The sequence below is a fragment of the Pongo pygmaeus genome, chromosome X (genome assembly GCF_028885625.2).
Source record: "Pongo pygmaeus isolate AG05252 chromosome X, NHGRI_mPonPyg2-v2.0_pri, whole genome shotgun sequence".
NCBI classification, from domain to species: domain Eukaryota; kingdom Metazoa; phylum Chordata; class Mammalia; order Primates; family Hominidae; genus Pongo; species Pongo pygmaeus.
The window spans coordinates 10917345-10930165 of NC_072396.2; the positions used below are offsets into that span (position 1 = coordinate 10917345).

The 12821-nt window shown below is 39.1% G+C and overlaps 1 protein-coding gene across 9 annotated transcripts in view; it reads right to left on the reverse strand.

Moving 5' to 3' along the window:
• Positions 1–12821, reverse strand: part of MID1 (midline 1) — a 384641-nt gene that overhangs the window by 33296 nt on the left and 338524 nt on the right. For all 9 annotated transcript variants that reach the window (XM_063660355.1, XM_063660359.1, XM_063660357.1 and 6 more), the window contains one exon: positions 3726–3874. In XM_063660355.1, coding sequence (XP_063516425.1) covers positions 3726–3874 — 149 coding nt within the window. The remainder of the gene's footprint in view (positions 1–3725; positions 3875–12821) is intronic.

Sequence of the window (12821 nt, forward strand, 5' to 3'; positions counted from 1 at the left end):
TATCCACTTTAAGTCACTTAACGATGCAGAAAATCTCATCTAAGTCTCACTTCAAGAATGCCTGCAGGATTAAAAGTTTGTTCTGGGCTCCACACCTGAATTGAAGAATAAAGATTGTTTGGAAGTATACAGGAGCCAAAGCCCAAGGCAGGCACAATAGGAGACAGAAAAAAGAAGTCATGTCCTAGAGAAGAATGTTAAGTGACAGGTTGATGAATAGGGACAGGTAGACAGAGAGTAGCATTGGAAAAAAGACACACAAGGCGGGCTAGACTGACATGTTGAAACGTGAAAACAGAGATCCAACTAACACTCATGGAGTAGCTATAATGCTAATGACCTGTTCTTAGGAACTTAAAGCAATGTTATCACAACAGTGACAGCTATTCTGAAAACAATTTTTTTAAATAATTTTTTTATTAGTAAAAACAATTCTTTTGTGGGCACATAGTAGGTGTATATATTTATGGAGTACATGAGATATTTTGATACAGGCATGCAATGTGAAATAAGCACATCACAGAGAATAAGGTATCAATCCCCTCAAGCATTTATCCTTTGGGTTACAAACAATCCAGTTACATTTTTAAGTTTTTTTAAAACATACGATTAAGTTATTATTGACTATGGTCACCCTATTGTGCTACCAAATAGTAGGTCTTATCATTCTTTCTTTTTTCCCATTAACCGTCCCTACCCACCCCCATTCCCACAACCCCCTACTACACTTCCCAGCCTCTGGTAACCATCCTTCTACTCTCTATGTCCATGAGTTCAATCGTTTTGATTTTTAGATTCCACAAATAAGTGACAGCATGTAATGTTTGTCTTTCTGTGCCTGGCTTAGTTCACTTAATGATCTGCAGTTCCATCCATGTTGTGGCAAATAACTAGATCTCATCCTTTTTTATGGTTGACTAGTACTCCATTGTGTATATGTACCACATTTTCTTTATTCATTCATCTGTTGATGGACACTTAGGTTGCTTCCAAATCTTAGCTATTGTAAAAGTGCTGCAACAAACACAGGAGTGAGGATATCTCTTCTATATACTGATTTCGTTTCTTTTGGGTATGTACCTAGCAGTAGGATTGCTGGATTATATGATAGCTTAATTTCTGGATTTTTGAGGAACCTCCAAACTGTTCCTGAACCCAATTTTCTAAGTAGAAAATAGCTCAAAGACCCATAGTTAAAAAGTGGCAGTGCTAGGATTGGAACCCAGGTCTCCCAACTTCTAGTCTAAGCCCAGTGTCCTTTTTCTATATCCTAGCTGCTGGAAGGATAGAAAGGCTCAGGAATTAGCCAAGAGGATTGACAAATAGTGATGGGAGGAGAGGGGATTGCAGAAACAGAGACAAGGCTCTTGGCAAATTTTTACAGGCTCTGTGAATTCAAACTTGACAGAAGCACATTCTTTGTAGAAAGACAAATCAAAGTCATGTTCGTGCTCTTGATGAGTTGGGCTTGTTATAGAGAGAGCTGAATGGGAGCAGATACGTCCCACTGGAACGTATCTGTGGGCGATTGTATGGGAGATTGTGTGTGGGCATTCCCACACCTGTGCTATACTTCAGATGCATATCTTCTTTCAGTGATAACTGTTATGGGGTCACATCATCTCTGGTCACTAGGTAAGAATTTATTCATATGACACTTGGTCGAATCTTCAGGGATTGATGAGGAATGCAGTTCATAATAGCCATTTCATCTGGACATCTCAAAGTTCATAGATGGAGAAAAGTACTCTTGGATTCCGGTTGGAAACCGTGACCTAAGTGTAAATGCTATCTATTAGTGTCCTGGGCACACTGGAGTATTAGTGCTATTTGCAGTTTTTAACTTTAGGGTGAATATTGAGCAACTGGATATGGCCCAGGGAAAATAAACATTTGGAACCAAGGAGTCAGGAGGAAAGAAATGGGCCTCTCAGAGTAAGGAGGAGAGCATCTTAAGTACATAACAGGGATGATAGCCAGCTGTTATCCATGCCTTTTAGAAGAGATAAGTATCTAATCAGCTACAAAAGGAATTTTCCTCAAATATAAGAAATAATACAGTCAAGCTGGTTGGATGGTAGACCAGAGTTGTAAAAACACGATACATTACTCTTTAAGAAGAGCGAAAATGGAGATGTCAATCACTACCTCCTCTATGCGATATTTTGAGAATTAGCACAAGTTTCCGAAACAAGCAAGCACTCAATAAATGTTAGTTTCCTTTCTCTTTCTTTGAATAAATTTGAGTCATAAGATGGCGAGTATTTTTTTCCCTAGGCCAGGGGTTGGCAAAGTATGGTCTACTGCCTGTTTTTGTAATGGTTTTATTGGCACACAGCCACACCCATTTGTTTCTATATTATCTATGGCTGCTTTAGAGCTAGCTACAATGGCAGAGTTGAGTAGCTGTGACCAAGACCTTACAACCTGCAAAGTGGAAAAATATTTACTTGATGATCCTTCATAGAAAAAGTCTGCTGATCTCTGCTCTAGGATGAAGATCAGCGTGGAGGAGCTCTCTGGGGTCTTCTAGAGATAGGATTCTATTATTGCTTTGGATAAAGGGCAGTTGACTCTGAAAATTAGAATGAATGAAGTCAAGGCCATTAGCCTCAGTTAGAGATGTCATTTATGTGGCATTGGCTGTACCTGGCCCAGCCTAGTGCTTCTCTTTGTTTTTTCATTTATTTATTTTTTTTTTGGAGAGAGAGTCTCGCTCTGTCGCCCAGGCTGAAGTGCAGTGGCACGATCTCAGCTCACTGCAACCTCCACCTCCCAGGTTCAAGCAATTCTCCTGCCTCAGCCTCCCGAGTAGCTGGGATTACAGGCGCCTGCCACCACACGTAGCTAATTTTTGTATTTTTTTTTTTTCAGTAGGGACCGGGTTTCACCATGTTAGTCAGGCTGGTCTCGAACTCCTGACCTCAGGTGATCCACTCGCTTTGGCCTCCCAAAGTGCTGGGATTATAGGCGTGAGCCACCGTGCCCAGCTAGTGCTTTTCTTTGGATCCACTAGAATTGCTATAGGTGTTTGTGTCAGTGAAGATGAGTAATTTTTATACCAATCAAGTATGTGTGCTGAAGAAATACTTATCCTTGCCAGTTTTACTGCTGAGCCAACCATTCAGATAACATCACGTTAAAGCTCCCTACCTGAGAATAAAGAGTATTTTAAAAGAAGGCCGTATGAGGTTGACAGTTTGGTCCTTTCTCTCCTGCATGAGTTGGCCTTGACCTTTTCAGGTGAGGCCAAGCTCCTCAACCAAATGAAAATGGGCCTAACAGAGAACAACACCTGTGTGATTTAAAAAAAAAATAGATGAGCCCTGTGATGGAAGAAAAGATTCCCTTTAATGTTTTTGCCTTCATTTTGACTCTTTGTTATCAAGTGTACGATAACATCACATCTGAGAGTCACAGTAAATGCTGTTTTTGTGCCATCATAAGCTCCCCGTCGTCCAAAAGCAGGTTGATTTTATTCTTTCCAACTGGTGGACTCTTGTTTCAAAGGCCTTGAACTCCGGACTTCAGGCTGTTACTGAAAGGGCTTTCACATGTCAAAAGGAAGCATCTTTAGCTGGAACAAAACAGCTCAAAGCCTCTATTCTCTCTGGTAGTGAGCCTTGAAAATGAAAATAAAAGCAAGGCGAGGGCAAGACCAACCAATCACACCGCAGATACAAGAGCCCAGCAGCTGAGAAGTTCCCAGGGGACCCTGCACTCACCTCTCGGTGATATTCTTAGCAGTCTGTAGGAAACGCGCATGATCATTCTCCTTCAGAGAGTGTTCCGCTTGGGAGATGAGTGATGCCGACCGCTCAATGCACTGTTTGCAGTTTGCAATCTGCTGAGCCAGTTTGCGAAGCCTCATCACCTTGAACAAAAGAGGCATGGAGAGAGATGGTTACATGGGTGGTCTTGCTTAATGAAAAGGCATCAGGCTGGATCCTTCATTTCGTTGTGTTATCCTTCCATAAAAGTTCAAAAAGTAGGCATAGAGATATATCAAAATATGGAAAGCTCCGTTATGGGACTCTGGTTTAGATATTCTTTATCTCATTGGAGAAGCATTGCTAATTCATTTTATGAGGAAACACTGAATTGTGAATTGCTTCCCTGTTGATGGGAAAAAAAGGTGTTGCCCAGTGGCAACTTACAAAGGGTCACCAGACCTCTTCCCTGGACTATTCCACACAATGACTGCAAGACTGTAGGGAACCCTGGAACTTTCTCTATCTCAGGTTTATCTTCTTTTCATCAAGAAGATAAAACGTCTTTATAGGTGGTGAATCTATGGTTTAAATGAAAACCATTTTCTAAAGTTTTTTTTGCAATTCATGTAATAAAATCGAGAATGAAAAGCATTAGGTGTTACTATTTCCCACACTACCTAAAACTCATGTGTTAAATTAACAGAAAGGGAGCATTTTTCCCATTGATTAATATTTTTCCTGTTGAGCAGATGAGAGAAAGCCAAAAAAAGCACAGCTGGGCCATTTCCCCTCACTGGGAACGTCATTTCCAGGCACTTTGTGCTTACTTGATAACTAGGAACTATTTTGATAAGCATTTCCCAGTTGGGATAAAAACGCATGATTGCTTCACAACCTCCATTCCAATTCCTGATTCTGTCTTGCTTGAAAATGTCCCTCAAACGTAATTGACCATAACCTCCCGGGCAGGCCAAGATAAGTCCAAGGTAACCCACTTGACCGTTCGCTCTGGTGTTTGAAATGTGCTGTGAGATGAAGTCCTCTGGCCAGAAGCCAAGTTAAAATTAGACAGCTAATTGGAATTGCCGTGTGCCTACTGCCCCCAACCACACACCCAGGGACAGGTTTCGGCAGGCTTTATGATAATTCTGGAATGGAAAATAGCCCTGGGTGAAAGGCTACGGAGGAGGCCAGTTAATCTGTCTTACAGACAAGGCTGGCTCAAGGCTCTCTCCAGAATTCCTGCTAATTCCAAGAAATTCCTTCTTTCTCCAAGTCGTCATTACCATCCCTGTATAACTCTAATCTAAGAAAAGGAAGGAAAGAGATGTCAGAACTTGAGGCCTCTAAGGAACATCCAATTCCAAGTATGTACTATAAGCAAACAAAGGAAATTCATACTGAATTAGAGGCAGCAGGCACAAGATTTCAGGCAAGGGTGAGAAAAATTCCTGAAAGAGTCAGAGAATGAAGTGTCAAAACTTTAGGGCAAATAATATATGATCGTGAGCCTGGTAAAAGACTTAATGCATTATAATTATAGTTACTGTCCCCAGTGGATTAATTGTATTCATTAGTGGAATAAAATAACACTTATTTTACACCAAATAGAATTTAGCCTCTGGCATCATTCTATCTGGAGGCAAAGCTAAGGAAGGCATCCAGTGCAGAGCAGGATATTAGAACATGTTCATAAGAAACAGAGGAAGGAAAATTCCAGAAGGAAAACTAATTTACAGTCCATAGAACAAACCAAGTGAATGGAATATTTAATCACACAGCATAAAGAATCATTTAAATTACATGGCAGAATTGCAGATGTTTAATACAATTCCAACAAAAGAAAATAAGGTCAAAATATTCCTTTAGAATAACTTCATGACAACTACTTATCCTTTAGATATGCCTATTAAAGACCACACACATTTCAAATGCGATGATGCTTGAACTCCAGTTTCTTCTTTTCTTTTTCTATCATGATATTGAACATTAAAAGTGACATAACAGGAAAAAGAATAAAAGAGCCCTAAATCATGCAAAAATTAAAGCAAGACAAAATGAGAGTTGCCTGTGAAAATATCGGAATGTTCTACAGAGAACAATTTTGGGCATAATTTCAGTTATAGGTTAGTGTACAATTTCATCTGATACACCTGATTTGAGCTTTGCAAACCTAGTGTAAAAGAATCAGCTGGGGATCATTTTGAAAGAAAAACAGTAGATGTTTGGGTCTACTCTCCAATATTTGAGTTAAGGAGTTGTAATTCGCAGAGCAGGAGGAATTTGCATTTCAACAAGCAACAAATGTTTTTAAGCCTGCAGGTGATGAATCATTAGGACAGTCAGGACTAGCCTTTAAAAAACCAAATAGAAGAGGAGAAAAGCAAATAGCAGAGTGCATTCCTGGTAGAAAAGGCAAGTTGGGTTTTGTAAAACCTTTTGTGTGTGTGCATGCGTGCACGCTGTATTGTGATGTCATATGTATTTCTTACTGTGGGTTACAGTAAAAAAAAGAAAAAAGAAAAACACTGCTCTAAGTTAGGTGTTCATAGGCTGTGATCTGTGGGCCAAATCAGCATACAGCCTGTTTGTGTAAATAAAGCTTTATTGGCACACTACCACACTCATTGGTTACACATAATCTATGGCTGCTTTCTTGCTACAATGTTGTGCAGAAGTGAGTTGCTGCAACAGAGACCCTATGGCAAAGCCTAAAATATTTGTTATCTGGCCCTTGACAGAAACGACGGCTGACCCCTGGCTTAAATGATTACAGTCAGATGGCCCTGATTTGCAGCACACTCTGAAACACTGTCCTACTTGTCACAGCACTTCAGACTCAGACACCCAGCATGGAGCGAAGTACTTAGTTTTCTATTAGACAACACTTTTTAATGTATTATTTTTAAAAGCTGACAAGGTGAATAAAATTTGATGTTTAAAAAAATATTAGATACTGACACATAAAAAGATTCTGTATATGTCTGCCTTAATGTTGCAGGGGAAATACTTTCCAGTCAACTCTTCATTTTTCCTTTGGGAAGTGAGATTACCACATTGTAACTTTTGGAATTTACTCTCTACTAGTCATGGAAATAGTTTGCCTGCTGGAATCTCCTTTTAGCAGGGACACAGGCCTGTTTATATCATTTTATTTGCTGTTTATTATACCTTACACACTCTTTTAAAAGCCGCTTTATTTTGCTTGAAATGCATTTTAAACACTTATTTTTATATAAATGCTTTTTATATATATGTAGGATACACACACCCCAAAACAACTAGGTCCAAACAATGCATCCTCAATTCACACAAGTATCCTGAAGATGAGGCCTGTTCTCACCATCTCTTTAAGGCCATGGAGAGCTCAACATTTAGTCCAAGTTAATTTTCTTAAACTTTTAAGGCAGTGAAGAAAAGGGACCCTTATTTTGTCGAGCTTTGGCCTTCAGAAGTCTACCATAGATCTCTGTGTCTGAACATTAAATGAATGAATTCAATCTGGAGTTAGCTCTTTGTGTGTTGACATGAAACTTATCCCCGACTACTGAAAAAAAGAAGAAAATTCTTTCCCAGGGAGCCTCATGGCTTAAGACTCTCCAGTCCATCCATCTATAAAGGCTGTCGAGTTAATTTGTTTCAGAGAATGTATAATTGTCCAAGAGCAGGAATCATCAGTAGGTACTAACGCGTAATAATATCACCTGCTTGGTGACCTCATCAACTGCAGAATTTGAGGTGAGTTTGACAGCTGGGTGGCTAGCGTCAGAGACAGACAGCGGCAAAATAAGGCAGTTGATGAAACTCACTTTTGTGGTCTCCACAGTTCTGCCTGATTCTTGCTCCACCTGCCCACTTCCAATTGCTTGTCAGAAGGCCCCACCATCCCTTCTTTAGACTCAATGCCCTCAGTTGCCACTGCCACCCTGGGGTGCAGGAACCCAAGTCCCCCAGTGAACCCCAAGTCCACACTTGCCCTCCCTGTCTGGCACCTCAGATTTCCACGGGTTGGCATTCATACCCTTCCTCTTAAAAACAGGCCTCTGACACAATATGCCCTGGCTAGGGACTTGAGTCACTGTGAGTTTCAGGGTTTGGAATCAACTAGTCCTTGGTCATGTGCCAAAGTGCTAACTCAAGAGAAAAGGAGTGGGGCCCTCATCTTTCCCAAGTAACATCTGCTTTCTAAGATTGCCTTCTGAGATAATGTTGCTGAACAAATGTATACTTTTTGAAAAGTGAAGCATTCCATACATACAAAAAATTTAAGAATATAATGAACTGTACTGTACATAGTACCAGGTTTACTAAATCTCAGTATTTTCATCATATGAGCTTCAGAGTTTTCAAAAGGAAGTAAAAAAAAGATTTTTTTTGAGACAGGGTCTTGCTCTGTCACCCAGGCTGGAGTGTAGTAGCATGATTACGGATCACTGCAGCTTTGACCTTCCAGGCTCAAGCAATCCTCCCGCCTCAGCCTCCTGACTAGCTGAGACCACAGGCACATGCCACTACACCTGGCTAATTTTTATTTTTATTTTTATTTTTTTGTAGCGATGTGGAACCACTATGTTGCCCAGGCTGGTCTCAAACTCCTGGGCTCAAGCGATCCTCTCGCCTTGGCCTCCCAAAGTGCTGGGATTATAGGCATGAGCCACCACACCTGGTGGTAAAATATTATTGATAGCATTAAAGCCCCTGTGTGGCACTTTATAATCTCACTCATGTCTCTCTCCAGAAGAAAAGACCCTCTTGAATTTAGAGCTGATCACTCCCAAACATGTTTATGTACACATACCTAAACAATGTATGGGATTTTTTGGTAGTTTATTAAATTTTATATAATGCTTATCATTACATACAAATAATTATAAAACTTGCTTCTGTTTTTGTGATTTGTCCATGCTAATACATATCACCCTAGTTCATTAATTTTAATTTCTGAAGACTTTTTCATTATATAATACACAATTTATATGTCTAATAAACAGCTGAATTGAGATAGAATTGACATATCATAAACAGTACATAAAGTGCAAATTTCATAATTTTTCAAATATGTACACACCCATGAAACAGTCATCACAGTCAAGATAATAAACATATATATCATGCCCCACAATTTCCTCCGGCCCCTTTGTAATTAACTGTGCCCATCCTTTCCTGTCATCTCATCCCTAAAAGCACTCATTGATTTGCTTTTTGTCACTGTAGATTAGTAGAAAGTGCCGTTTCTCGAATTTCATATGAATCTACTCATACAGAATATACTACTTTCTGTCTGACTTCTTTCACGCACCCTAATTATACTGAGATCCATCCATGTTGTTGCATTGTAACTAGTTCATTCCTTTTTATTGCCAAAGAGTATTTCATTGTATGATTATGACACAAATTGTTTACCCATTCATCTGTTGATGGACATTTGGGCCATTTCCAGTTTGGGGCTATTACAAGCAAAATTAACATGAAATTTCACCTACAAGTCTTTTTTTTTTTTTTTTTTTTTTGGACAGGGTCTAACTCTATCACCCAGGCTGGAGTGTAGTGGCACCATTTCAGCTCACTGCAACCTCTGCTTCTTGGGCTCAAGCGATTCTCCAGCCTCAGCCTCCTGTGTAGCTGGGATTACAGGAGTGAGCCATCAACACCTGGCTAATTTTTGCATTTTTTGTAGAGACAGGGTTTCACCATGTTGCCTAGGCTGGTCTCAAACTCCTTGAGCTCAAAGCAATCCACCTGCCTCGGCCTCCCAAAGTGCTGGGATTACAGGTGTGAGCCACCGTGCCCAGTCTCACCTACAAGTTTTGTATGGACATAGCTTTCCTTTCTCTTGGTAAATACCTAAATGGCTGGATCATATGGTAAGTGTATGCTTACTTAAGAAACTGCCAGCTTTCCAGCATGTACTACTTTAATTCCCACCACCAGCAGTTTGTGAGAGCTCTGGTTCCTTCACATTCTTGCCAACACTTGGTATGCGCCATCTTTTGAATTTTAATTATTCTAGTAGGTAGGAAGCAGTATCTCATCGAAATTTATTTTGCATTTCATTAATGACTAATGATACTGAACCATCTTTTCATGTGCTTATTTACCATCTGTGATGGTTAATACTGAGTGCCAACTTGATTGGATTGAAGGATGCAAGTATGGATCCTGGGTGTGTCTGTGAGGGTGTCGCTAAAGGACATTAACACTTGAGTCAGTGGGCTGGGGAAGGCAGACCCACCCTTAATCGGGTGGGCACCATCTAATCAGCTGCCAGTGAATATAAGCAGGCAGAAAAACATGAAAAGGCAAGACCGGCTTAGCCTCCCAGTCTACATCTTTCTCCCATGCTGGATGCTTCCTGCCCTCAAACATCAGACTCCAAGTTCTTCAGTTTTGAGACTCGGACTGGCTCTCCTTGCTCCTCTAGCTTGCAGACAGCCTACTGTGGGACCTTGTGATTGTGTAAGTTAATACTTAGTAAACTCCTCTCTCCCTCTATATATATATATCCTATTAGTTCTGTCACTCTAGAGAACCCTAAGTAATACACCATCCACACCTCTTCTTTGGTAAAGTATTCAAATCTTTTATGCATTTTGGTGAAAGGCTTGTTTTCTTATTAATGAGTTTTGAGAATTTGTTATATATTCTGGATACAATCCTTTATTAAAATTTATTAATAATCTGTAAATATTTTCTCCTAGTTTGTGGTTGGTCTTTTCAGTCTCTTAACAGTGCATTTTGAAGAGGTTTTTAATTTTGATGAAACCCAACATATAAATATTTTCTTTTATGGATAATGCTTTTGTCATTTGTATGTAAAGAATCTTTGCCTAACCCAAGGTCAAGATCTCCTCCACGTTTTCTTCTAGAAGTTTTACAGCTTCTACCTTTTACATTTAGATATATAATCAATTTTGAGTTAAGTCTTGTATATAATGTGAAGTATGGATCAAACTTCATATTCTTACATACAGATATCCAATTGCTCCAGCACCAGTTACTAAAAAGACAATCCTTTCTCCACTGAAATTGCCTTTGCATCTTTGTTGAAAATCACTTGTCCATATATGTATGAATCTACTTCTCAAGTCTTTTTGCTGATCCTTTGATCTATTTGTCTATCTTTATGCAAATACCACATTATATTGATTTCTGAAGCCTTATAATAAATCTTGAAATCAGCTGATGTTAGTTCTCCAACTTTGTTATTATTTTCAGTTTTTTTTTTTTTGAGACAGAGTCTCTCTCTGTCGCCCAGGCTGGAGTGCAGTGGCGCAATCTCGGCTCACTGCAAGCTCCGCCTCCCGGGTTCACGCCATTCTCCTGCCTCAGCCTCCTGAGTAGCTGGGACTACAGGCGCCCACCACCATGCCTGGCTTATTTTTTGTATTTTTAGTAGAGACGGGGTTTCACCGTGTTAGCTAGGATGGTCTCAATCTCCTGACCTCGTGATCCGCCCGTCTCGGCTTCCCAAAGTGCTGGGATTATAGGCGCGAGCCACCGCACCGGGCCTATTTTTCAAAGTTTTAAATGATTATGCTACATCCTTTGCATTCTAATATGAACTTTAGAATCAGCTTGTCAATTTCTACAAAATAACCTGCTGGAATTTTCATTGAGATTATGTTGAATCTACAGGTCAATGTGGAAAGAACAGAAATCATAACCGTTCTGAGTCTTTACCCCATAACATGATACATAGCTTCATTTTTTAGTCGTCTTTAATTTCTCTCAGCAATATTTTGTAGTTTTCAAGGTCTTTCAAGTCTCACCCATCTTTTGTTAGATTTATCACTAAGTATTTCAAATTTGTGAGGCTGTTTTAAATGGAATTTTTTTTTAATTTCAATTTTCAATTGTTACTAATATATTGAAATGAAATTGATTTTTGTATTGTGATCTTATTCTATGTCAAATGTTTCAGTCTTTGCTTTATGGTTCTTTTTTAAAAATTGTTTGGTCTAAAAAAAAATCCCTCCTACTCTGGGATCATATGTATGTTTTCTGTTAATGTGGTTCTGTTAACAGATATTCTGTAGTTTAGCCATCCTTGTATTATAGGAATAAAGGCTGTTTTGATGTGTTTAATAAAACACTGATGGATTACATTTTCTCATATTAAAAAAATATTTTTGTGTCTATATTCATGAGTGATATTTTCTCACTCTAGATTTTTTAGTGTTGTATGTATTTGGTATTAAGATCATACACTCTACATAAAATGTCTTCTTTCTATTTTCTGAAGTAGTTTATATGAGAATGAGATTATTAGTTCCTGGAACTTCTGTTAAAGTAAGCTATAGAACTGTGGGAGGCTGGTGCCATTTTGGGGCAGAAATGCAAGTTGAGGGACATTTTCAATGACTTATTAAATGTCTTCTGCTTTTAAATTTTTGGTTTATTCAGGTTTTCTACTACTTCTTTACCTAAGTTTTCAAATTATTGGCATGAAGACATTTACACAATTTTCTTATGTTTAAAAAAGTCTGTATTGTATTTATGATGTATTTGTTTATGGGGACCCACACTCTTTTTTCCTTCATCAACCTTAACTACAGATTGGTCTTTTAAATTATTTTTTACAAGTAAAACTCCTCCTGATTAAGGGCTGGCAAACTTTTCCTGTAGAGGACCAGACAGTCAATATTTTAGGCTTTGAGGACCACATGCTGTCTCTGTCACACATATATTGTTTGTTTTTCTTTATTATTTTTTTAACAACCTTTTAAAAATGGGGGAAAAGGCCCTTTTTTACTCACAGATGTTTCAAAATTAGGCTGCGAGTTGTTCTTTGCTGACAGCTGTTCTTGTTTGTTTCCTGTTTTTCTTTCATTTACTTTTCTTCCTTTATTTCTTTCCTCTGCTTTCACTGGGTTTATCCTGTTGTGCTTTTTCTAGCTTTATTTGAAAGCTAATTTTTTACTTTTAGTATTATCTTTTTTTGGGGTGGGGGGACAGGGTCTCGCCGTGTTGCCCAGGCTGGTCTTGAACTCCTGGACTCAAGCAATCCTCCTGCCTCGGCCTCCCAAAGTGTTGGGACTACAGGTGTGAGCTACTGTGCCCAGCCTCGTTTTCAAAAGAATTAAAGCCTGTGAGTTTGCCTTCAAATAC